Below are 27,882 nucleotides of genomic sequence, written 5' to 3'. Positions count from 1 at the left end.
CTTTGTACGGTACTTCATTAGTGCTTCTTTTGGTTTTGTATAAACGTGAGGGCTCAAAAGCTTATAGAATCTGTCAAAGCAGAACAGCTCATGCAGCAACACTGCTACCTCGCGCTAAGTTCCTAAAGAAAAAAATCCAAAGGAATGCTTGAGTGTTGCATCCTCACTGCATTTGAAATGAAGTCTTAGATTTGGTTTCTTATGTTTTGAGAAACAGTAAACCATTGTCATATATTCAAGAGAAAACCCAACTAAGTGTGAAAGAATAAGTAAAATGTTAATTAAATGCCTTTGGTATTTTTTTTCTTTATCCATTTAATATATTTTTAATTTGAGCCTTGTCCTCTTGTATTATAAACTATGGCCATGCTTATTTTTCTTAACAGTTGTGTTGGAGAACCATGAAGTGACAGATGATGATGTAGAGCCTACTCTGAAACGTCAGCGCATAGAAATTAACTGCCAGGATCCCTCTATTAAGGTTACGATAAAGACTTTTTCTGTTTTTATTCATAATACCAATTAAGTTCGCTTTCTTGGGGAAATATATTAAAATAAAAGGATGTAAAATAAACTGTTTATACATGATACTGGAATTACTTACAGCCTTCTTGTAAATATTAGTTCATTTTTGTGCATTAATTTTAAAGTCTACATGATTCTGTAATCTTCCAGTGCAAAATCAGTAGAATGTAAAATGCCATCAGAATTAATTCCAGTAACTCATACATCACTATCAGTGCATTTTTTGATAAAGTGAATAAAGTTGACCTAAAAGATAAACTTGATCATATATTTGTATTCAAATTTGTAGATAATTCCAGCATATTTAAAATTACTATTTTAAGTTAACACATTCTACTACTAGTTGAGCAGTGTTTGTTCAGTCTCAGGTTTCTATACTTGCAGAACTTCCCCTGCTGTTCTCAGTAATGTGCTTCAGATAATGATTTTGTCTTGGAGCATAACTTTGAGTAGTATTTTACTGGCACATCCGTTAAATAGGTCGTATTTTTGAAATAGTCATAGAAACTGAAGATCTCTATTGAAAGTACCGAGGGGGCAGCACTGTAAACCAGCTTGAATCTGGTGTGTTAGTTGTAATAGAGAGCCACAAGATGGCATCGTTGCTGTTTGCAAAGGAGAATGTGTGTAACATTACCCTTTAGTGGCCTGTTATCCCCAAGAGAAAGCAAGTTGACTATGCTTTCTTTTGAATAAAATTGCTTAGGAAAACAGATTTTATTTATTTGCTTTTCTTGGTTTGCTGTTCAGGAGAAAACTGAAGTGAGCAGCATTAATTGTCTCTGAGGTTATTTTGTGTTGATGTAATTTCCACTGTAATCACCCAAATTTATCTGCTGGGGCAGGAAAAATTCTTATTTAACTTCATCCAGGACAATGCGTTCATAGATTTATAATCCTTTTGTTTTTACATGTATTGAATGAAAGGCTTTGGCATGTTGTTTTAAATGACTTTGTGGTGTATGAAATCATACTAACAAAGTGCTTAGGTGAAAATGTGTTTGGCTTGGATGCTTTTGGCCTCTAAATAAAGATCTGGAAGAACTTGAGAATGCTAAAATGCTCCTGAATGTCATCAGTTTTGTACGTGGCTGAATTTTGTCACTAGGCACATTGCTAATTCCTTTAGAATTGTTTTCCAGTCACGTTTATCTGGAGCTTCCTTATGCATGTGCTGCTGAAGATAAATGTGTAAGTCTTTAAAATTAGTTTCTTTTTCGTTCTTCCCTTTCTAGTCATTCCTGTATTCCATTAATCAGACAATATGCCTGCGGTTGGATAGCATTGAGGCAAAATTGCTGGCTCTAGAGGCTACCTGTAAATCATTGGAAGAGAAGTTGGATCTTGTCATGAACAAACAGCATAGCCCCATCCAAGTCCCTATGGTGGCAGGTTCTCCTCTTGGCGCTACACAGACATGCAATAAAGTGCGATGGTAAGAAAAGAACAGATTTTTCATCGGTGTGCTTTCTAAAATAACGTAAATCCATTTATTTGGCATCAAGCTTTGCAGCTTTCTGTAGAGCTGTCAGAAGCTTGGTATGCCGTTTATGAATGTAGAATTAATTTATCTTGAAGGTAATTTTTGTACCAATTTCATGATGTTACTTAAAGTTAGAATGAGACACTGGTCCGTGGACGGCTTGCAACTATTTCCACATTTCATTTTGAGTTAAACCAGACCAAATCATCCGTCCTCTGGAAAAGTCACGTCAGCTATTTTAGACAGTTCTTTAGACTTCCTTTACCTTTATTTATGTGGCTGTTTTGAATTAATGAGTTGGTCATCATTCTAATTACTTCTGATTTTGCTTTTATTCATCAGAAATACAATGGAGTTTGCTTTATGTACTTGTTTTCTGAACGTTCTTGCTAGAATAATATCTGTGCTTATTTGAGGGTTAGAATTTGGAGATGGAAAATCTGTTAAGTAATTTAGACCACTTTGATGAAAGAGCAGGTTTTACTTGCAGTACCTTCGTGTATGAGTTGCCTAATATGGTTTTAAATTTATCTAAGTCTTGATGTGCCTGTCATTTTAGCATGGAGATGATTCCAGCCAGAGAAATATGTTTATTAAAAGACTTATTTGTCTAACAACTTTTCCCTCGTAATTCATATTTTTATAGCTAGAAAAAACTTCTCTAAATAAATTTCTTTTCTCCACTACAGAAATGTATAGGCAACTTTCACATCATACCATTCTAGCCAAGCTATGCTACTTAATTCATCTTTTATCACCTTTTTTTCCCCCATCTTCTCAGTTTTTCATCATTCTCTTTGAGGTTTGTCAATATCTGACATCTCTTTTGAATATATGTTTGGTATGCTGTTCTCAGTGCAGTGTTTCAGGTGTGCTACTTGAGAAAAAAACAGTCCTTTGCTTTATGTTGTGGTACTCATCCATGTGAGGTAAGGAAAAAAACCCAAACCCACCACAAACATTACCCTTTTCCCGCTAGGGCACTACTTGGTCCCTGTATTTTTTTTCTTTTACTTTGAATATTGTTGTTTTTATAATAGGTATTTTCAGTTAAAAAAAAAAAAAAAGTATCTCAAGGTCATAATCACATTTTATTATGATATCTTTCAGTTCATGCATTTATGAAAGAGGAGATGGAGTATAGCCTTTCTACCCTAAATGTTTGGAATAGAAGATTTTGTGTAAGAGGGATGCACTCTGCTCACTCTTAACTGTGCCTGTTGCAGACTGTTACCTCAGAAATGTTCACTGAGCCTGGTTACTTCTGATGAGCGTAGTCTAATCTTTTTAAAAGTTATCTTATCTGTAAATAAAAATTATACAGAATTTAATATGTTTCTTGATCTCTGTTTGTAAAGCCTCGAATTTCCTTTTTATTTTCAGCATAGATTTGAGTACTCTGCTCCTTGTCCTGTAACGGTCACCTCTCCAGTTGGGAGCAGGTGATGTCCTCAAAAGAGCTTTCCTTTTTAGATGTCCAAATACCATGTTTGCGCCCCAGTTCAGAATTCTTTTATTGATCTTTGTTCCTCTGCTGTTGATGAACATCCTAACCATTGGACGTCCTCCTTTTCCCTTTTACCTTTTAATTTTACTTTAACATAGGTGCTGTGTCTACATTTATCTCTGTTTTTGAAGGCTTCCCAGTTGTACACTGAAGAGGTCAATTATGGCTAAGTTCTATGTCAAAAGAAATACAAGTAGATGAAATAACTATCTGGATCATAGAGCAAGTTACTAGAACACTACATGAACATTTTCACTAAATACTCTTTTAACAATAATTGTTTCCCAAAGAACATTTTTTTAATCTGTTAATAACTTTTTAGTCATTATATTAAAGGTCTTCAGGGTCTTGTGCATAACCTGAGCTTCTCACTGTGGTTTGTGCGCAAAAAACATCAAAAACATTTTCAGAAGCACATGGCTCCTTTGGGAATCTATTAATTTATGTTCCCTGAATGCTTTCCTCTGTAAATTGTGCTATTTTGATTTTCTTATGGCATTTGTCAGACCCGAGGTGTTTTTTTTTTTTAATCTCTGTAACTATTGGAAGTCCGTCGTGTGGGTTAATGGTGAGCTTGGTGTTTAATCTTTTGTTTTAGGTGTACATAGTCATGATGACATCTTCTCATTTAGTCTGCATATAATTTAGATAGTAGTCTTGAAGACTGTAAGATTTTCTGCCCCAAATAATTGTTAGTGTTGGTATGAAGTTGCACATTATCAAATGCATCTTGCCAATAAGCACTGAGAGTTTTTTTGTTCTGTTAGCAGTCTGTGGCCTGTAGAACTCAAAAGAAAACAGTTCAGGGTGTATGTGTTTAACTTGGCATTAGTTAACACTTCAATTTCACAGCGACAGAATTATTTCACTGAATTCCCAGTCTCTCATTCATTAAAAGCTTTATCGCTTGTTGATTATTTCCAGTTAAAACCTGCATGGACCCTTCTGTTGTATTAACTCTCTGCATTGTTCCCTGTTCCCCTTACATTGCAGATGGCAGTGGAGAGCTGCCAAGAGTTGGCATTTTGGACAGTGATTTTTCAGATTCTGCATCTGAAAGAGATTCCGCGGTCTTCTCTTTCTGCCACTGCAATAATACCAGGTTTGCCACTCAAACAAAACATAGTTGGCAAAAGCACATCAACCAGGTGGTGCTATGTTGCCGGGGGAGCAGACTCTCATTCTTTTTCTGATAAATGCCATAGAGTTTGTGATCCTTACTCTTCCACTCTAGAATGAATTCTGTTTGCAGTTTTTCTGCTGATTTAGTTCCCTGGGCAAGTTTGGTGCAGATTTAATATGAACAAAATTTGTTTTACAGCAGTGCACACAGTAAAGGATATATACTATGCATGATAAATCCACACAGTTTGCTTTGTGCTATTTGTGCTTCTAACGTTAATTTCTGAAGACCTGTCAGTTTGAAATATGCTTAGGTCATCATGTGAGGAAAGCAAGGGCGTCTTGGACAGAGGAGCTTTCTTCTGTGCCATCTTGTCGTGGAATTTTGTAGTTGCAGTGCACCAGGTGACTTCACAGCTATGCACCGTGGTCAGCCTTGACTATGAACTGGAATTTTATGCTGTGTGCAGCACTCTACGCTATAAGATAGAGCAATAAAGTATAAGTAATGTGTCCATAGAGCTGCATTGGGGAGGCAGGAGTCTCGCTTTGCAACAGTTGTCAGATTTACATTCAGTGACAAGTTGTCTTTCTAGTAAACTTATCACATTGATTTATTGGGATAACTTGTGCCTTTTTTAAGCCAAACTGTTGTTTCCAAGTTTAAAAAATTCTTATTGTGGAAATGAAGCAGAAGTTTTCAAGGAGACTTGCAATAAATCAGGAATCACTCCATGTTATTAGCTTGAGGACAGAAATGCACAGGATTTCAGAGTATACTTCTGCTTTCTGTGTCTGTATGAAACACACGAGGAATAATGTGTGGAAATCTTCCAACATCCTTTTCTGACTATGTGATTTTTGAAGGTTTGCTGATGTTTTTTGGAAGACTACAAAATGTTGAATTCAGAAATTACAGCACTGTCTACCACTCTTGATATTTTGTGTAAGTACGACTTCATGAAAGCTGGATTGTGTTCTCAGTTCTTCTGTTCTTATTGTTTACTCTTATGCACTGTTGTAGTAGTTCATTATATACTAGCTAACTGCAGCACAGATAAGGGAGAAAATAAAGGGTACGTAGTGATGTGCGGTGTGTAACTTGTATGAACAGTTGAGATACAGAGGAACAATAGATTAACTTCTACATCTCCAAGTAAGAAGTGTAAGCTAAAGCAAAAGGTCACAGGAGAAAACTTCTTTTGAAAGGAAGGAATTCTGAGTTTGTAAGATGTAAACTGTTTTGCAGGAACAGCAATAGGCCTTAAACAAATTGAAAGACTCCTAGCTGTTTTATTTCAATAAATCATCACATGAAAAGCAGAACCAAACAAGCAGTTTCCTGTAGGTTTTTGTCCTGTTCTCTACCTTTTCGTTGAACAAGCCTTGTGTTTCCTCTGTGGTCCATGATGCTCCCTGCTTTGGGATTTTGAAATATTCCAAGGTTTTCTTCTGACAGTAGCCAATGTGACTGTCAGACATAGTCGCTGTGGGGTGTAGCCTTTGGGCTTGTCTTTACCCCAGCCACAGTTTTTAACAGGTTTTTTAAATCTCTCAGACCTCTTTTTTTTTTTTTGCCAGATTTATTCATAGACTGGAAAGTATTTAACAATGAGCTGTTTGTTAAATTGTTAACAAACTCATTAACATTGTTAAACCTCATTTTCTCTTAGGGGCAAAAGACCCCTCAGTGTTAAAACGTACTTTCTCAATGTTTAGTGGCTGCTGCTTAAAAATACGTAGTCATCAGATTTACCTTTGAAGTGTTAGTTGTTTTTTTTTGTTTTCCTTGAAGAAAGTCTGTCAGAAGGTTTCAGAACTAGTGGAACAGAGGGCAAAAATCCTTAGATGGCACAGAGTTATGTAGAACTATATGGAACTTGAAAAGAGCCAAGAATAGTAGCAAAATAATGTAATAATTTAGTAATGGGAGTATGTATATTGTCTTGGTGTTCTGAGCTTTGTCCGGCTTTGTGTAGCAGTAGTACAGCCCTGCTTTTCCATCCAGGAATTGATTGTCTCTTTTCTGCTGTCTGCAACATTTCCTGGCAGTATGGCTATTAAAAACCTCTAATTTCTTTTCTTTATGAGGTACCATGCTGGTAAAAAATTCCAGTAGCTGTTGAAAGCTTCTTGGACAGGAGAATTGGTACAATGCCTGATGGCCTGTCAGTGTGGCAGACTCGAATGATAAGTTTGAAATTTAGCTTGTGCCCAGGTCTTGAGATTCATAAAATGATGAACACATAGTGTGACAGTGCGACTAAAATATTTTATCTTTGTCTTAAAAAATATATTTCTTCTGAAAGATTTTAGTTCAGAAACAGTGTTATTTTTGTAAATGTCTTTCCATTAATCATTTTTCTGAGTGGGTAAATCCAAGTATAAATGGTTAAGGTTGATTGCTTCAGATAACATAGGAATTTGTTTTGGTTTCACAGAACACTCAGTCATGTGTTTTTTATGGGTGTTTTCTGCAAACGCTACTTTGAACAATTCTGTTATTTTGGAAATTTTTGTTGGGAAAACAGATGTAATTGAGAGCAGTTTTAAATATGAATTAATTTGGGAGAGGATTTAAATTTAAAATAGATTATTTTTTTCATATGTAGTAAGAAAAGTGCTTGTGGTGGAATATGGAAATTAGTAGGTAAATGGAGTTTTTCTTTTATTCAGATATTTTACTTGAGCCTTCATCACAGAAAAGTTGAAATAGACCACAGTTTCTTCACTATAAACATTTATGGCTTATTGACTAAAGGTACTGATTGTTAAGTGTAGAGATAGAATTTCATTTTTTGTCTTTAGTGGAGGCTGCAGAGTTAATGAAATCGTAGAGTTTAATGCCCTTCGTTATTGTGCGAAGACCTGTTATGGTGTTCTTGAACAAGATTTGTTAGAGGGTTAGACATCAGCTTGTTAAAGTGGAGCTGGTTCAGAAAGTCTCGTCTGGAGTTACTTGCAGTGTGGGTAAGTTCATTCAGCTGGTTTTAGAAAACAGCATTTGTCTTGTTTTGTCTTGAGATACAAACCAAGTGGGTTTATGTGCAGAAGAGAAGGCTTCATGCAGTTGTGTACCAGATGGGATGTATGAACTTGCTTTACTTTTGTAGGTGTAGATCATTAATATGTTTGTTTTACCATTAAGTTTATTCAACAGGATTTAATAGGCTTTGACAAACAGGATTTGTTCATCTACTCTGTGCTGTGCCAGTTGGCAACACTTTAGGCTCCAGATTTCCCAAGTTCCAGATCTTTTTTTCTGGTGTGTGATTGTTTCTGTGTTTACAAGTGGTTTTGTAGGCAAATAATGCAAAATTGAAAACTGAGGTGATGTTAAATGAAGTTGTAAAGTAAGGCAAAGGAGGTGAAAAGAACTGTAAGATGACAGATCTTCTCAAGCTAGGAAAACTATTGTTGCTCATGCAAAAACCCAAACAAACTAAAGGAATATAATCAAGGTATTGGTATAAAAAACAAAATAGCTAGAATCAATTTTTTTATTACATTTTTTCTAAGAGTTACAAAACCCTTGGCCAACCTAATTAAATGTTATCAGGTGTGGAGCATATTTTTGTTGCATTGTTATCTTAACAATTTTTATAGATTATAATAAACCATTCTACTATTCTAATCTAGGCTTTTAAAAAGAATAGTAGTTCTTCAGTAAATAGTGGCAGTTGTTAATGCTTTTAATTGAAGTTAAGAACTAATTGTCCCTTCCTGGACACCCACCATCGTCAGGTCTGAAGACCCTGATTTTTTTTTCCCCCCAGTGGCCAGTTTGAGACAAAGCACGTATTGAGAAACATAGTGTCCTGGAAGATGTATGGTACATAGTTTATTTTCAGGTTGCAGGTACGTTACTCTGCCTGCTGTGAGCACTGAACTCTAGGCCTGAAAAAATATTTCTCTGGAAGCAAAATCAATCCTCTAGGCAGCTCCTTGAAAGATGTAAAATTAAGCCATGTTTTAGGAGGTAAGAGGGAGTGGAGTGTTACAGATGATGTCTTGAAAATACTGTCAGTGATTTGGAGTGTTAATTGGAAGGTATTAGAAAGATTTTATTTGGAGAAGCTTTGGAGTTCATCAGGTTTTCAGAAATTCTGGTCACTTTCTATAAGCAAGCCAGGTTTATTTATCTTACAGTAGTTAGAGCCTCATTCAGCAGAGCCTTCAGTGCAAACCTTTAAGGCTGGGAGTGGCTGACAAAAACACAGATGAACTTTTGTCATTGTTTTGGACTGGACCCTGTGGTATCAATAAATTACCAGCCTTTCCCTGACACTTTCTGTCATCAGTCAATGGTGCTGTGTGCAAACATTTATTTTAAATTACCAGCTCAAGTGTCATGTCTGTTGCTTCAGCCAATAAGAATTCTGTTTAAAACTAATGAGTTTGTTTTGTGAAGAATTGAGGGTGATTGTGCTGCCCTGTGTGAATAGCTCTTTCATGCAAGTCCAGTCTGTTTATGTCTGGGCATGGAAGGCACTGAAAGAAAATGGCACAATTATCTGTGATCTGTTTTCGCCATGTTCATTTCAGGTACACTTACAGTTAGGGAACAAAGTCAAAATTAACAAAATGTAAAAATCATTATTAAAAATTCAGGACTTTGGAGGATTTTACCCCTTTTTATGAATTTTAAAAATTTATTTAGAATCTGAAGTTTTTTATGCACATAAGTAGAAGCAAAATATTGATGTTTTGATTAAAAAAATTCTGATAAAATGGAGGTTTGACTCACTTAGTTGGAATTTGAAATGCCATGCATAATTGCATTGATTGGTCCCACAGTGCTGTTACTTTTCCTGTCTTTTGGGGCCTTCTTTCAATTCTTCTATCTCCCATTGTTATTTTAAAAAGCCTACTGCAAAGCAGGTGATAAAGGATGTCTACATATGCATTCGTGTATAAACACGCACACACACTCGCTCTGGTTTTCAAGTTGAGTGTCTGAAGTAAGTTTTGTATGGTTTTTTTAAGTGAAGGAAATGAGCTGCTGTCACCTTGTAACCTCAGCAGCTCATCAGCAGGATTTTAGTCTGGAAGAATTGTTGTGGCTTGAACTAAACAAGTGACTGGATGAAAAACCCAGATATGTTTATCTGAAAATTATGGTTCTGTCTTGCATTCAAAAATTCAGTTTATGAAACTGAACTAATTAAATAAAGGAATTATTTGATTAGATGTCAGCCCCTTTTTCATTATCCAGAGCTGTACAGCGTTAGTTTCTTTGGCTGCAGCATGAAAAAAGAAACCAACTTGATTTTTGATTCCCTGAAAAACTTGACAGTGCTTTCCAAAGTCTCCTAATTTGTCACAAGAACCTGTCAACCTCAACATCTTGAAATTTATTCTGGTCCTATATAGCAGTAAGAATAACAATTTATATATTTTTATTTTACTTGCATTGAAACATGCATTTGTTGTAGAAGCACCTGCTACAAATGAAGTGGGCTTCTGCGATTCCTTATACTCATATTTAGGATCAATACAACTTTATATTGAAAATAGTTTAAGAACTCTCTTGACTGATTTTTATCATTATTTGCTGTATCGTTTAATATCTACTGCAGCAGTGCAACAAACAGTGGTAATTCATCCTTTGGACATTTATGCTGGAGACTTAAATATTTTGAAATTAGGCTTGCTGTGTTGGTTGTCTCTCTGGAGGTTTTGTTACAGACCTTCAGGAAGTGAACATTTTTTGTTACAAACCATCAGTTTGTGAAGATGTAACATTTACTCGTTTCACTATTGTGAGTTAAAATTCACAAAGGACTAAGGAGAAATGGCATGTTGGATTTAAGAAGCTTGTACTGCAGTGTTCTCATTGGAATTTTGCATTCCATTATTGTTGCACTAAGATATTGAGGAGCCAAGCATTTAGTAATTTGTTTTTGGGATTTGATAAATTCAGAAACAATGTATAGCTTCCAGATTGCATTTAGGTTGAGAGTGCAAGGTCAGTTATGGAATTAAAATAACAATTCAATACCAACATTTCATCTGTGTTTTAGACGGTTCAATAAATCATGCATGGATAGGATGGAGCTATAATCTATAAATCTTTTCAAAATGACCAAGGTTTGAACTGTGTTGATTAATTCTCCCAAGTCCAATTTTTCTTAAGTTAATGGTTTCTGATGAAATATTGTTTATAATAGTCCAATAATTCAAATGAGAGCCTAGGAAGTAGCAGTTGATAATTTATGCTTGAGAAACAGATACAAAATATGAGGCTTGGATCTTTTTGATTGTAGTGGTGTCTAAAATGTGCTTGTGACACTTAGAACACTAGAAATGATCTTTCAGAAAGATAAGATTTTGAATTCTTAAATATAATGCTGGCTAAGATTTTCAGCAATATATGCTGAAAAGAAAGTCTTAGGTAGTAAACTTCAGGATTTAGACAAGCGTTTCAGTCTTGTAGATGTGTGACAAGGCTTATATTTTGCTATTTGTCGGGTAATTATGCAGTAAGTTTTCTTGGTTGGTACTCTTAGCCCATGACAAATGTGGAAGCCTTTAAATTAGGAGGTTTAGAGTATCGGAAGTTATTTGTGCTTGCTCTGAACCACATGTGGATAAACAGTTTGTTTATTCCTGCTTAGATAATACACAGGAACTTTGTTCTGTGTTTGAGACGTTAGTGAATCTTTTTATTTTCACTTTGTAAAGAAAAATGTTTTGTGAAAGTTGTGGCAACGAAAACAGAAACGCAATTGTGTGAAGTCCCTTGTGGTATGATAGATTGCCATTCTTAATAATAACAAAAGAAACAAGAGAACTGAATGTGCACAGAACTTGCCTCTTGTGCAAGACATCTTAGAAATCAACCTCCTTGAATTGTAAGGGTCGCTGAGAATGAAAGAGAAAGCCACACATGGGGATCAAAAAAGCTTTGAGTTATATACACAGATTACGCGGACGTTTACCAGTATAGTTAGTGTCTAAGAATTTTTAAAACCAATTATAGTAGTATTAAAATGCACGTTAACTTACCCCCTTGCCAAATCCCATAAGGTTGTATTAGATGAATTGTGGGGAGAGCAGAACATTTACTTTAATTCCATGGTTCCGTGAGCACAGCCAGCTATTGTGTTCAAGAGATAAATGTAAAAGGAGCATGACTTGAAATTTGGTTCGGGACAAATGCCTTAATGTGGCTCATGCTCTTCTTTTTTCCTACAGCAACAATTGCAGAAAATTGCTGTTATTTAATGGAAGTGGACAGTTTTTACCTCTTGAATGTTGTAATAAGGATGATAATGATTATTAGGATTATACTTTGATGGAACTCTAAAAATCTCAATATATTTGAAGCAGTACACCAGATTGTGGAAGCACATGTTTGTACTATGTATTTTAAGAAGCGATTTATTGAGCATATAATAAACAGAAGGGGGCAGAAAAGCCTTGTATATTCTTTTGGATTCCAGTTTGTACAATTTAAGTATTTTTAAAGGTTACAGTCTCTGGAAATCCAGCAGTAAGAGCACTCCCTGAAAACTTTTCCTATAAGATGCAGTATTTAATTCTGTGACAAAATGATTGACTGAAGAGGAGAGGAGCTAATCAATTTGTGATTAAAGGGAGCAAGTTTTCATCTTCCTTTGGAAATTACAGAAATTTAAGTTTGTGTTTCAAAACAATTTGCATACCAGTTTACACCAGAGTAAAGCACCAGTAACAGTATTTTTAAAAGTTGCAAAACCAAATGGTCTCAGTCCTTATGGGAAACAACACATTGTAGTATAGTTCTAAAAGAAAGAAACTGTGGTGTTTTTGCCCTCATTTTACTTTTCAGCAAGGTGGAAAAGAGCTATGGATGGATTCAGAGCTTCAAAAGGATAAAGCAGCCTAACATCTAGCAAGGTCTCAGCGAGGTTGGTGAGACGGCAAAGAGCCAGTCTTCCATCTGCTTTATTTGGCAGCAGATGCTATTTAACTGATACATTTCCAAACGTAAAACACACAGTTTGGAATCTGAATGTCTTTCCAAACAGAATTTTCCCTTTTTGTGGAACTGTACATTTTTGCATATCTTTAGTTCAATCTCTTTGTTCCATATTGAAGGGTGGAGTATGAGACAGGAAATCTGCTCCTAATCACTTATAAAATTGTGTTCTTTGTAAAAAGTGAAGAGTGGTGTTTCTTTAACATCCCTTTGGAGTCTATGGAAATTAAACATTCAGCACCAGCTCCGAGTAGCACCACCCTTGGACTTTCTATAAAAATGTGTGTGTGGTGGCAAGTGTCTGGTTGGGTAGTTATGAAAAGCAAGAAAAAACAGAAATACAGGGTGGCAATCACTTACAAACCAGCTCTGTGAGAGCTGTGTGTTTGAATTCTGTTTGCAGAAACCCAATGTTGTATTTGTTTGCAGTTTGTTATCTGGTGACAATCAAGACTTCAGTTGCTGTGACCAGTGTGTCTTGAAAGCCAGTTTAAATTCCTCTTTCCTTTACCCCTAAACTCCTAATGCCAGATAAGTCAGACTTAGGCTGATAGGAAATAGTAGAATTTGTAAGAAAATTTGGAAAATAAATCTGGAAGTAGCTAACAGTAATAAAGGATTCAAAGCCTTCACTTTTGTACAGTGTCTTTTAAACATAGCAATTAGCCATTTCTATTTTAGTATTAAGGCTGCAGGAGATAATTTCATTCATAGTATCTGTGTTCAAGATCAGTCAAGCCCACGTATTTTGCTATGGAAAACAACTGTCCTTACAGATCAGGCTTTCTCAGTCCATGGTTAATAAAGCCTCCAGAAGGCTGCAGTCGTACTGCTTCTCTAGTAGTTCAGGAAGTTAGGGCTCAAAGAAGGGTAACAACTGTAAATTTCTTTCTCTGCTGTATGAAAAGGAAGTTGTCTATGCAGATGTGTTTTTACAAGTGCACTTATCTTTAAAGAGGCTTGGATTGACCTGTTAATTATAAGTCGTGACCTGTCCTCCTCTTGTCATAATCCAGAGTAGAAGACTAGTAACTAATGCCATTTCTGTTACAGTATTTTTCAGTCCTAGTTTTATCTCTTGCACATGGCCAGGGTATACTGGGTTTTGCTGGTTTTGTTTATCTGCTTAAGTGGAAAGGTTCTTTGGAGACTCTGTTTCACTGTGTGTGCAGTTTCAGTTGTGTTTGAAATAAGAGAAATTGTTTGGGTTTTCTTTTTCTAAAAAACAAACAAAACCCTGAACAAACACTGGGGTATGAAGTTGCTCGTGTACACATACAGGTCTTTTAAAACCCTCGAAGTAACAAGCTTCACTTTTTAAGAGTCACTTGTAGCATTATCCGACTGTTGGTTAGTTGGTGAACTAGTTGGGACGTGGGATGTTTTTGCATGGAGAAGATGAGGCTGAGGGGGGACTCTCTACAACTGCCCATTGTAGTGAGATGGGTGCTGGTCACTTCTCCCAGGTAACCAGTGTTAGGACAAGAGCAAATGGCCTCAAGTTGTGCCAGGGGAGCTTTAGACTGGATAGGAGAAAAAATTTCTTTACTTGAAAGAGTGGTGAAGCACTGTAAGAGGCTGCCCAGGGCAGTGCTGGAGTCATTATCTCTGGAGGTGTTCAAAAACTGTGTAGATGTGGCACTTGGGAACATAGTTTAGTAGGCATGGTGGTTTTGGGCTGATGGTTGGACTTAATGATCTTGGAGATCTTTTTCAACTTCACTGATTCTATGAAGTATGTTTCATAGGTCTCTTTTTTAAAAAAAAGTAGTTGGAAACAACTGTTGTCATTTATGAATGATTACCCTGGGTTGTACAGGTGTTCAGCTTTTCTCAGAGCAGAATAATCCACAACACATTTTAACAGCCTTTAGAACTGATTGATAAAATTAGTCTTAAAGCCAGTAATTCATGTCTTTCTGATTGTCAGCCAATTCAGAGGCTCGCTCTGTAGGTAAGGCTGAGTACAATAAACTCTACATAAATGTATTTTGTAACTTGGAATGTGTCTGGCTCTTGAGCTGAAAACTTGATGTTAAATATTCCTAAACTGTTAAATGCACCATTTATTAAAAGATACTGCTGCTTTATCTTTAGTATAAATTCATTACAGCTTTCTCAGTTCTCAGATCCATGAATCTCACTACAGTGATGGCTGGTGTACTTTAGCTTGTTTTTTTACAGGACCTAATCATTAGTGCTATCTTTATAATGTCTGCTCTTGTGTGATGTTCCAGATGCAAAGAATCCAAAGATAATTTTTGATGACTGAACTCTTACTGAAAATGATGGATAAACTGCTGCTTTTCTGGCGATTGGCTGTGACTTGGCAAGTGCAGAGTTTAAAGATGTTAAAACTTTAACTGTTCAAGTGCCCATCCAGTGCTCTGCCCTAAAGTAGGTGTCCTGCAGGTCTTTATCCTGGTGGCTGGTTTGGTTGTTGGCAAGTTTGTTCTCTCCTGGGAGAAGGAGCTGCATTAATTTATTTATTTTTTTGTCATAAATCTAATGTAATTTCATGTATGCCTTGCCAGCTTGTGGGTTTGTTCATGTATACCCTAATGGAAATGCATAAGTCAATTTTTTTATTCCTGTTTGGATAGGGAATCTTAACTGCATGTGCAGAAGGCAAAGGAAGCAGGTGGTCTTCGACAGGAAGGAGCATTTTAATGTTGGCTTCCTAAATAGCGATGAAAAGATCCAAAGCGTGTCTGCTCTTACAGATGAAAACAAGTGTTTGTGAAAGATAAAGAAAAAAAGAAGTGAGGAAAATACCATACTTTTTCTGTATAATTTGAAAAACACTCTGATTTTCTTCATGGCAAGACTAATTGTAATAATGTTCCAGAGCCCCCACACATACATGAGTTATACATTCAAGCCTTCAGGTTAGTCCCCAGCAGTAAACTGGAAAATACTAGAGTTCAAGGCCTCTTTCCCAGACTTGCTTTCCTTAAGGCTATGTTTGGCGCAAGATGGTTAGTACAAGCAGTCTGCCAGCTGTAACTCCCATCTCCTGCCTTCCTGATCTCTCTTTCTGCATCTCCTTCTAATATGTAAACTGGAGGAAGATGAGAACGGTATCCTCAGGAGCCCTGCCTCACAGATAAGCATCACACCCTATGTGGGTGTTGTAATGACCACACAGTATTATATTCTGTAGACAGGAAGCAGCAGTGCGTGTGGATGTGGCTGGCTGGCTGTCTCGAAGCCAAGTTCTGTCTCCCAGCTCTTATTTACCTATTTGCAGATGTTCACATGTGCGAAGGATGCTCAGAAATGGTCTAAACAGAGGACTCTCTTCTTTCTCATCTTTACCTGTTTGAGCACTGCTATAAATATTCCATTAACTTGTCTATATTAGTGTGTCTAGGAAAACAAGAAGAAGAATAACTTCTTGTCTGAAAATTTCAGTATCAGTTTTTCCACAAGTAATTTTTATTCATTTGGAGAAATGCTTTTGATCTGTACCTTGCACAAAATAGAAATGTCAGTTAGTTCCTTTTGCTTTATTTTTCTCTCTTTCTAAATGAAAACCTCATCTGGGAAGGGAAAGAGATGGTGTCCTGGTATTGCCAAGTTCTTTTATGTCATTGGCTGCATTCTGAGTGATTGACAGGTTACTGGCAATGAAAAACCAGCAGTTAAGACTAATGATCATATGTGACTCACACGTTTTCCATACTGAAAACTGCCTTTGGCAGCAATTTTCTTATGCAAAATATTAAACAGTCTTTTATATTAAAAAAAAAAAAAGGCAGAAGCTTGAAGATCTTTATCTGGTATGTTTATTCTGCTACTAATATTTTCACACGTCATTTAACAGATTCTTTGGTAAGCTGCATCTAAAAAAAAGTCCCCAAATATAATATCTTTAGGTTCCCTGCATTTTAAATTTCTTACTAAGTTGAGTCCAAGAATAGGCAAATGGCAGAACCAGTCTCTGCAAGTTCTAGTGCTTATGAGGGAAGGAGCACATGAATCCAAATGGAAAGTACTGCAGCCTGCACAATAACACTGGGTTTCTGAAGCACTCCCCCTGACCCCTCTTAGTATTTTCTTTCCATCTTCTTCATCTGCGTAGCACTGGCAGTGCTTACAGAAAGAGCTGATTTATTTGGGATCTGAGTCAATACCGGAAGCTTTCCTCCTTATTTGTGATTTTTGTTTTCTGTGTTTTAGTGCATAAATAATGATTAAACTTGATTCATCTTCTGTATGAGATGTACAGATTGAAAAACATAAATTAGAATAATCCAATATAAGGAAACACTAGGCTGTAAGAAGTTTCAATGATTTCCTCTGATGGAATTTGTTGAGTTGGCCCAATATTTTGACTTTGCATAGGTTTCCTTGTTTAATTTCACATATATTCAGCAATTTCTTACTGTTCTGTCTTCCTCCCGATCAATTCCTACTCAGGCAGGTTAATCACTAAGAAAGGTTAACTGGGGGTTGTAGGTTTTGTTGTGCTATGTTGAACACTTCCAAATGCTTATTTTGGCTGTTCTCTACTGCTGTGCTTTCTACGTGACTCTGTTTTCTCTCCAAACTGCTTTATAGATTGAGTCTTTACAACTTGATAACAGTTCATATCAAAATGGAAAACAATTGATGGACAATTTGACAGGTTTTGTGTTTTGTTACAGAAGTTTTCCTGTGGCGTCTGGGTTTGCCTTCACACTATATCGTCTGGAAAATAAAATACGTGTCAGTAAAATGGTAGTTTAGCCAGTGTTTAGTCAGTGGCTTCCCCCAGAACAACTGTGCAGGGAGATTTTTTTGCTATTGATAATCTGTTTTGCTAACTGGGAAAACTTAATTCTTAGAGAGGAGCTGGTGTTATTTTCATAGGTGTTTGTTTAGGGGTAAATTTGGAAAAAAAAAACAACCCCAAAACCAGTCTCTTCAAGGGATCTTGAATGTGCATTGAAGAGGGGATAAATCTGTGCAACTCGGTTGTATTAAAGTATTTCCTTGTTCTAAATTTGCTTAAATTAGCTATATGCCATCTGGCTTACTCTCTAGATTGTCTTCCTTAATAATTAATATTCTTAAGAAAAGAGGTGGCAACCCCCCCCAACATATTCCTTATTTTATGTCAATTTTTATTGCTAAGACTTTTTTTCAAATATGAACTTAATAGGAGCAAAATCCTAAGGACTTTATAAATGAAATTTTATGGCATTTATCTCTACAGCTGAAATTAATTATTCAGAGTGTTCATTAAAAATAAGCTTTGGTAAGTGACATTTTAAACAGGCATTGAGAAGCGATTGCAAGAAACATGGTGATAAAGAACAGTGCCTAAAAGGGAGTGTAAAATTCTTGAACATTTTTAACTGGTCTGTAAAAGCCTCAACTGTAGCAATTTGGACAATTTGGTAAATGTAACGTGAACACATTGCCACTAGGCTGGGGGGGGACTGTGAAACTTGGTCGTGGAGTGGTATATGGCAAGTATTTGGTGTGGTTTATTAAAAACTGCAGTGCTGGCATCGAGAGAATAGTGTTTTGCTTAAAAGATAAGAAATGCATGCCTTTTTGTCCTCTTAGTAATGGAGAAAATATTGTAAAGGTGGTTATGAAAACATCATAAACCCTTACAATCTAGATAAAAACTAAAGAAAACCCAACAGCAAACCCCCATTTATTGCTCAATACAATTCATACTTCACAAACACATGCAAAAGCTGTAGTACACTCTGTACTTGTTTGTGATTAGACAGACATCTTCCAGAGCTTCTCCAGGTTTGCAATGCAATAGATCACTGGTGGTCTACGAGGAATCCTAGCAACAAATGCCAGTAACTGTAAGAGCGGGGCCGGGCATTAGGCCTTGGAGGTTTTTATGTCCAAAAACCCTGCGTTCAACAGTTTTATCTGCCAGAATTGAAATCCATTTATTGTTAGCTCTTATGACAGCTTCTTGTCTTTTCTTTAGGTCTTAATGATGGATATTGTGATCCTTAGTCTTATGTAGACACACGAATATTCAAGCAAGCAGGCCCCCTGTTACAGCTGAAATAAACACAGTTGTTGTCATCAGATTTGTTTGTGTTTCAACACTTAGCCAAGGAATACAGTTAAGAAAAATGAGTGACTATGAGTTGTGTGTGAGATGTTGGACCAGTAAAAACAATAGTGGACTATTTGCTGTGGGAAGAAAAGAGAAAGAAGAAAGCCTTCTCTGTCACCAAAACACAAATGTTCTTCTGAGTTGCTTCCTTGAGTTTACCAGGAACACAGCAGCGACAGTGTTAAATAGCAAAACCATGCCTCAGAAGATTGAGTAATGTTGTGAGAATAATGGTAATAAACTGTGAAACCAAATAGGATGATAAGCTGTGTGCTGGAAATGATTATTTACTTCGGATTTACTTTTGTATTATAGTGCAGACTTGGTGTGTTTTTCTCTGTGACACATCTCTGGTTATTTTCTTCTACATTGTCATTATAGGTGACAGACAAGGTTTTCTGGTTTCTCACACACTAAATGCTTTTCTGTTGTTTATTTTAGATTTTTTTTTCATATATGAAATGCGCACAACAAATAATTTACTCCTGTCATTATTTAAATATACAGTTTGTCCCTATTCTGCTCCTATGCCCCTGGCAGCACTCATGCCTGCCTGCCCTCCAAAAGCCCCCAGCCCTGGAAAGCAATACACAGTTTTTAATTAAGCTCATCATCCAATTTTGCAATAAATACGTTTACGTTTTTTTCCTTAGGATTTATCCTACTGAAAATGGTGCAGTACTGTGTAAGCTGGCTGTAGTGTCTCTGGAAATGCTCCCCCTCAGACTTCTCAAAACAAGAATTTGGTGGCTCTTTGGAGCTGTGATTTACAGACTTCCTCCTATGTATCTTGAATAGATGAATTCTTTATTGCTTTGCCAGAGGTCGTGGACTTTTATATAATTCCATTGAAGCCATCCATCCTCTGAAAGTATTTGAGTACTTGAAATGGTACAGATGTCAAATTCGATGGATTACCAGCTTTAGCATTTGATACATAACTATGATGCTGGGAGAAGGAGCAAGGAGAAGGACTTAGAGGCAGTCTCTGGTTTTAAGGAGGCTATTTAAACCGTAGGACTGTGTTAATGTATTATTTATAAGGCTTACTCTTTTACATTCCACTTTCCTCTGATTTTTGTCTTGTAGTGTTGTCCCTCAGACCACAGTAATACTGAACAATGACCGGCAGAATTCAATTGTAGCCAAGATGGTTGGGCAGGAAGAGCCACTGAGCAGAGCAGCGGATTCTCTGGAAAATATCCTTAGCAAGTTAGTAGCAGTTACGGGAATCCTCCCTCTTTGTTCCCTCCTTTGACAGATCAGTATCAGTCTCTACAGCAATTCAAGGTGCAAAATAAAGGATGTTTTAGGTAATACTTGTGAGGAAAACCACCTGACAGTTCTACTTAGGGAAACATATCAATAAAGATACAGACAAATGCTTCACTCCTGATGGGAAGAAAACACCTTGGGCAGTCTGGGATTTGTTCTATGTTAGCTGACATCTGGCAAGAAAGAGTGCCCATAGCTACATACTTTTTACATGGGTGCATGATCACTTGGCACATAGTGAGATCTTCTATTTACCCAACAAAAGAAAGAACATGCAGCAGCCCAGTAAGACTTGTTAAGATTGGTAATATCTAAAGCAAACTTTAAATTGTTTGGAACTGGAAATTCTGAGTTGAAAATGTTCTTAAATAATATATAAATATATTTTATAAGTTATTTAACTTTTTTTGTTTTGCACCTTGGTTCTAGACTTCTCCATTGGTGCAAATATAGAAAGTCAGCTTCTAAAATTTTTTATTTCTTCTGCTGTTTTCCTTCCATTTTATTTTGCTGGATGGCTCTGAGTTATAAAGAGAAGTAGGCTCGTTTAAAGGAGTATATTTTTATAATACATTTAATTTAGTCGATTAGTGTTTTTAATTCCCTTATAATGATTCTGTTTCTGATGAAGACTTGTGTTTTCCTAAAGTCACGTACTTTTCTTTTCCATAGTGCTGTTCCTGGACGCAGGCAGAACACTATAGTGGTAAAAGTTCCAGGGCATGATGACAGTCACAATGAAGATGGAGAGAGTGGCTCCGAGGCCAGTGACTCAGTTTCCAACAGTGGACAAATAGGAAGCCAAAGTATTGGGAACAATGTCACACTTATTACGCTGAACTCTGAAGGTATGGTGAAAATAACATATGATAAATTATGGGTTATCGTTAGTGTGAAAGCATCACAGTGGGTTTTGTTTAGATGCAAATGTAATTTGAATTCTAGACTTTAGTTTAATAATTCTCCTAATTACTTTAAAAATATATTTATTGAACATTTACTTTAGTGCTGTTCTGGTTGTGGTGGTTACATTCATGTACTGGAAAAGAATAGTTGCAGCAGAATGCACTTAGGAGGTGACTTTTGTACTTAAGAGGTATACGCGTTATCTTTTTGATCTCTGACATTGAAACAGAAGAACTGTAATTCAGGAGTGATTCAATGTCTTCTGCGTGATTTCCAGCCATTGGTAAAAGCATGTTGAGTGTGAACAGGTTCAGCTACAGTTAGTGGTAAGGAATAATTCAAGATAGCCCGAAACCAAGCTTTTAAGAGTGCATTCAAAGATCACATTCGAAGAGTGCATTCAGTATCACTAACAATTCAATGAGAGGCTTTAAAACTTTGATACTTAGAAAACTTCAGAAGTCAATCTACTGAAAGTCTCATGCACCAAAGATTGTTTCTAAGGCATGTGAACCGAGGATTCTTTGGCTTTTATGGATACTTATGCAACATATACATGTCAGAAAGAGCTTTTGCGTTCTGTCCTGTATGTGTGTTGTGACACAGAGTTGCTTCCAAAAGTTGCTTCCAAAAGGTATTTCATTTTGTGTCAATGGGGAATTAGAGGAGACAGAGTCTGTCTGGGCAGTTCCTCTCCGAAAATGATCGGATTGCAGAGCGTGCTGATGTTTCCATGAAAAAAATACAAATAAAATGTACTCTTTGTGAAGTCTATAATATTTCATACAGTTCTGTGTCAGCTCTGCCAACAACAAAGTTTCTAACATTAGGAGGGTATTTGTTGTATAATGCCCTTTTTGACTTGGTTGTTTGGCACAGATTTGCACAGACAAATGTGATGTTGGCCTTTTATGCCGTTGTTGTATATGTAAATTTTGAAGAAACAGCTAATCCATTAATGTCTTCAGATCTGATTTTCTTCAGACCTTTAGAGCACTCATCCATTAAAAATCTCTCTGAGATTGATGAACACTCTGAAAATCAGATTAGTAATCCCCCACACCTACCTCTGCCTGCCCTCATGGAGATGAGAAGACGGCTTGCACAGAAGGAATGTTAAGTGTACCAGCCTGCAGCATATCACAGAAATTAAATTATTAATAAAGGAAGCGATGAAGAAGAATAGGTCTGTTGTGCAGGCTCATTTTCTTTAGCAGTAAAAGGCAAAAGTTACAGCACCCATCAGCTTGCTTTCATCGTCTGTGTAAGAATTCTGAGTGACTTTGAGTTGCTTGAAGGAATTTCGATTGATGGTAAAATATGACAGGGTGAGAATAGCATCCTTCAGCCCTTACAGACTCAGACTAAACAAGAGGTTTCCATTATGACCCCATCTGTCCTCTTGTGTCCTGAGAGCAAAACTAAACTGTGTTTATAATTGGGCTTTAGCTGACTTTGGATTTGTCATTGACCTGTGGATATTTTCAGAATTTAGTTAACAGATTTATATAAAGGTACTGTTGGCTCTCTTCTGGCTATTTTCAAAGAGCATTTAATTGCGTATGTTGGTTTCCAAACTACTAGTGTTATTGCCTTTATATTCCTGAAAAGTAATTATACAGAAACATGGAGCCCTGTTCCTGATTCCTGTAATGGCCTAGAATAAGGGTGGGTTTTTACTAGCTGTGACTTTATTCCATCTGCAACTTTATGTTCCTGTTTGTGCCTATGCAGCAAGGCCTCTTCTCTGTTTTCTTTCAGCACCAGTTTGATTATTTCTTTTGCTTTTCAGAAAACTGAAAACACTCATCCGTGTTACAGGTGCCATTAATGATCTGCTTGTTCCTAGTTACTGCACCTTTGCTACGTTCTTTTGGATTTTGCCTTCCACTGCAAAAAAAACCCCACACAAACTGTGAGGAACACTAGATCCACACTAGTTTTGAATTACAGACTTTTAAAACCTGTGACGTTAAGTACCTATATTGTTTTCCGACTTTAATGAATTCTCTACTACTGGTATGTAGCAATAATCCTGTCACGGGTTGGTTTTCAATTGACTAAGCTACAGCCTGGCAGCTGTATGCACTTTAATGCTCCCCACAAATCTGTTAAAAAATAGTCTGACATTCTGAAATATATTCGTCTGAACTTCTTAACAGAAGAGTTTTAGCATTAGTCGAAGAAAAGCAGGTTGCACTAACTGTGAATAAGTAAGTTTGGTAAGAGTAGTGAGTAGGTTTTCAATTGATAACACTTAAAAGTAGCCTTTTATGTTCTTAATAGTTAACATCTGAGTTTAAAATAACACTCTTATTCAGGTTCCAGTTATAGTTACTAATAGTTTTGATAAATAAGTTTTGCTGTTTTGTTTCTTCTGAAGGCATTGGATTCTGTTTTGAAAACCTTTACAAGAACTCACTTTTTCAAAATTTCATATTAGAATATTTGTAGAACAGAATTTACTTTTTTAAGCAGCTCATGTACAGAAAAAAATTAACTTAAACAGCTCCTTCAGTTTAGCTCGACAAAGCTCAAATGTTGAATACTCACTGTTCAACTAAAGAACAAGTTGTCTAGAGGCACTATGATTATTCTATACTTGCACATCTCTCTAGGAAAGGCACTGAGTGCATTATTTTGCTTAATAATAAGTATTGCTTTCAAGATACAAGGCATTTCAAGGTGTAGGGAATAGTATAATAATACTGATCTTAAAAATATTCAGTATATGGTAACATTTAAGATATTTAATCTGTGACTTTCTCTACAAACAAGAGGAGCATCCGTTCCTAAAACATTAATGCACGTGATGTTATCCTTTTAAATCTTTCACAATAGAGTTACTGTCCTATTTTTAATATGAAAGGGAAAAAAAAGCAGGACCTCTCATCTTTGTGGTACAAGAATGTCCCGTTCAGCATTGCCCTGCTGCTTTAAAGGCAGATATTTTTAAAAATGTGTTTTAAAGCCAAGACTTTGAAATTTCTGAGAAAGAAACACACTGTCCTTAATATCGCCCAAGTATGTGAAATGCTCTTGAGCACAGCTCCATGAAAGCTGTTTTTAAGTGATATAAATAAAATGGCAAGATCCATTGTTTTAGAATTTGGTTCAGTGAACTTTGCAGTTGATACACTGACAAACGATGTTTGGCACCATATGTGATAGTTTTGTATCACATCTGTTTTCTCTACATTCCTTTTACTGAATTTTAAGACTATCAGAAATACAGAATTTGAAATGTAAACATGTGTATTCTTTTAGGAGATAAGAGAAGACTGGTCTACATAGTTAATTAAAGGATGAATATTATTTTTCCAAAGAAAATTATGTAGTCACATATTGTCTCTTCAACTTTGCATCTGAAAAGTCATTTTACAATAACAGTGTTAAATAGTGCTCAGACTTGGCTTTCCACATGTGAATCCAAGCAGCTATTTGTACGTGTCCCAGACTTATCTGTCTGTAGGATTTTCCAGCTCACTGTACGATCAAATCTCATGTTATGGGATCATTTGCAGCACTTTGCTGTTCCTGCCAAGCTCCTTATGACCAGATACAGACAGCAAGAATGAACTTCTAAATAGCAAACTTTCTGTACCTTAAAACAATATATGTAGCTGATGTGCAGACACAGATGAGAATGAGAGCTTCAGTGAATTATTAAAGCCAAAGAAAACTATCAAAGTTGAATTGCTTTCATTTTTTTTTCTTTTTTTGATTATTGGGAGCAGAGAAATGAACAATGGTTTCTTCCAGCTATCTGGCACAGCAATGTCTGGAATTAACAATCTGGTCCACTGTGTGAAGTTGAATATAACAAAGAGGCAATAAACAAGAAATTTGGCATAATCTAAATTAGAAATCTGATTTTTTTGACATGAAATACATTTTCTAAGGTCTAAAAAGCCCTGTAAGTCCATGGATTTTCATAGTCTCAATTTTATCTGGATTTTTTTTTAGCTGTTCATTTTAAATTACAGATGATCACATAATTCTCATTTTCTGCTTCTGTTGAATAAATTTCCTGGCCTTCCATAATGCATAATGTAGAGTGGATTTAACAGTGTCCTGAAACTGAGCCCTTATTTTTAACAAGCAAGTAACATCACTGATGCTGTGGTGAGACTTCTGTGCGCACCAGAGCATTTGCTGAGATGAGCGTGCTTTGGTACTGCACAGCAGTGTATGTTCTTCTGTGATGGGTGTTGTCTGTTGGACAAGTGAAGAAACCTTGAGTGCAAGAGAGTGCAGGATGTGTTTTCAGCAGGTTTCGTAGCCTCAGTTCCCTAACCACAGTGGCTGTGGAGCTAACTGGGGTTGTGTTTGTTAGCCACTTCCTTTGTGCCATACAGAAGATTATACTTGGAGCATGAGATTCTTCTGGCTGTCTTTTATATTTATGTGGAAATAAAACCTTTTTTCCCTATGAGAAGAGTTAGGTGAAGAACTCCAGTTCTTTGTCCAGGGTCTCTGGTGTTCTTGGACATGTCTGTAGTATGCTTCCTTTCGCCAGATATCCCCGGGTCTGAACTGCTTTTTGTGGTAGGAGGAGGTTTTGATGAACATAAATTTAAAGCTAGTTCTTTAACATTTTTTTTAGCACAAGATTGAAATCCAATGGCTAGGTTTGTAGGTTAACCTACAGTATGATTGTTGCCATGTTCCTTATATTTAGTGATTGTTAGTACGGGTTACGGCTCTGTAGGCTGTCAGTCACTACCCCTGTGAACTCTTGCAGGAGCAAAGAATTTCAGCTAATTGACAGAAGTTTATTTAAAAAGATGATGCTGAATCTTCTACACATCACCCAAAACATTATTTAATTTCTTTGCAAATGAGGGTTTATTTTTCTAGGTTAGGAATTGGGGTTTCAATTTTCCTTTTGAGGTTATTTCATCTTTTTGCCTTTGTGCTGCAGCTACCAGTCCTTTTCCTCTGCTGCGAATGCCAGATTTATACCCAGCCTTGTTAGTAAAATAAACCCAACTACTCTGAATAATGGAACGTGTTAATTCAAGTGTTTATGTGGGCAGGTGTTTCCTTTTGGTTTTCTTTGCTTTGAAGGAGTGACTGACAGCACCTAGGGAGAGCACAGAGCCCAACTTTGCTTCTAGTCTTACTGCTAATGCTCACGTGTCAAATTAGGGGAGTGCAGCCCGATGGAAAGACGTGAGCAACAGTTAAGTGTCTGTCATCTCCCTGGGCGGGAAAACGCATACCCACACGTCAAGTACGAGTCTGAAAGCCGCAGTGACTCGTCTGTTTTTTGTTCTCTTGACATAGGTTTTCTTGATACTAACCTTAAAGCTTGCTCATTCTGTTTCCATAGAAATGCTTGTTTGCGTAGCAGCCCCAGCTGCCTCTCATCTTCTCACACGTCCCTGCCGGAACAGAGGAGCGGTCAGCTGTGTTGAGAGATAAAAGAAATGGACTTAATACAGTAAAAAAGATTTAAAAACAGCATTGAAAAGACAAACTAGTTCTGGATTCAGTAGAACGGAGATAAAGACAAATTTTCTGATCTCTAAAAAAACATTGAAGAGGAGCTAGAAATTAGTCTGTCATTGAAATGAGCTTCTGAGTGCAGAGAGGAAATCAGATTAAAATGTCAGGACTTTTAACACTGGAAGTAGAAATGATCAAGAGCCACTTCTCTGGTGATAAAATATTTGGTTTAAAGAAACTCAAGGATGTCGTTCCACATAGCACTGAAAATGCATTAAAAATGCAGCAAGGCCATCAGGAAAGTTCAGTAAAGGAAAATACATTAGGGTAAAACAAAAAGAAGTGCCTGATTAACTTAGTTATAGGTGAGTGGGGGCATTTATATTTCATTATTCTTAAGAAAAGTGTATTCTTCCCGTATTATTCTTCCCTAACTCTTCGCATAGTTTGTGTTTTGGTAGTCTTTAAGGACTGGAAGTTGTGTTTAGCTGTACAGTGCCTAGTGGAGTCCTGATCAGTATTAGACTATTGCGGTGTATATACTAAATAACCTGACTCATCTAGATTCTGTCTAGATATTACATACAATACCTGATAACACACGTAAAGAACCATTTCAGTAAGTATTAAAGGATGTTTGAGTGCTAGGAGCTTCAAACAATGCAGCTTTAATCAATACTATTTGTATAATTAATTGTTCAGAGAGAACTTCCATCAAACTCGCAGTCTTTTTTTCCCCTTTTTCCTTATTCAATCTATTTCCTTTACCATACTGCTTGTTCAGAGCAGATCTGCCTCCCTCATGACTGGCACTGTACTTACTTTTTACACCACTTTTTTGGTGCCAATCTCATATTTGCTCTGTGCAAAGTGCCAGATGTGTTGGCAGGCCGGTAGGAATTATTTCTGTGTATGATAAGGAATAGTTTAGCTTTTGTGCCCTCAAGTAGCTGCAGTGAAATAGTAAAGTCATGGTTAACTTTCGTCATGCAAGTTCCACTTAATGCAAAATGATTATAAAGCAAATTCCGTTTCTGTTGATACTTTTAAAGCAGGAGGAAAATGCGAGAGATAATTTAATGTGGCCCTTATGTTCACAGGTCAGAATAACAAGATAGTGTCTTTTTTCCAGGTTGTTAGCAATGAAAGAACAGTTGCATGTCGTAAAAACAGTATGTTCTGGACTCTGTGCCAGTAAAAGAAAAAAAAAGGAGATTACTTTGCAAATTGAAAAAAATCTTTAATCATGTAGGTTGGAAGCATTTGTTAAACAAGTCTGCAGGTGAAAAGTCTTCCATACGTAGCAATAACTAATAATAATTCTGTGAACTGGTAAAGAAGTAAGATTTTGGTAAGATACAGAATCATTTACTCAGGCTTACTAGAATTTTTTTGAATAACTTACACATATTTATTCAGAGACATTTTCGCTTTGCCAGCTCTGCCCAAAATTTTAGAAAACAGTTGATTTATCCTCGGGAACAGACTGTTGTTTTCCCTGATAATGTTAACCAGACTTGTGGTGAGGCCAGACACAGTGGCATTTGAAACCAAGTCATAATTAATCTGAA

The 27,882-nt window shown here is 36.5% G+C and overlaps 1 protein-coding gene across 4 annotated transcripts in view; it reads left to right on the top strand.

Moving 5' to 3' along the window:
* Positions 1-27,882, top strand: part of BANP (BTG3 associated nuclear protein) — a 142,203-nt gene that overhangs the window by 14,722 nt on the left and 99,599 nt on the right. For 2 of the 4 annotated variants that reach the window (XM_054078972.1, XM_054078971.1), the window contains exons 3-6: positions 387-481; positions 1,761-1,960; positions 19,769-19,891; positions 20,627-20,802. In XM_054078972.1, coding sequence (XP_053934947.1) covers positions 387-481; positions 1,761-1,960; positions 19,769-19,891; positions 20,627-20,802 — 594 coding nt within the window. Of the gene's footprint in view, positions 1-386; positions 482-1,760; positions 1,961-5,517; positions 5,584-19,768; positions 19,892-20,626; positions 20,803-27,882 lie in introns of those variants that run through there. The other 2 variants (XM_054078973.1, XM_054078974.1) reach the window with 2 other exon arrangements.

Source organism: Cuculus canorus, chromosome 13, assembly GCF_017976375.1.
Source record: "Cuculus canorus isolate bCucCan1 chromosome 13, bCucCan1.pri, whole genome shotgun sequence".
NCBI lineage: Eukaryota > Metazoa > Chordata > Aves > Cuculiformes > Cuculidae > Cuculus > Cuculus canorus.
Note: the sequence above shows the minus strand (reverse complement) of the source record. Positions and strands in the feature narration are given on the sequence as shown.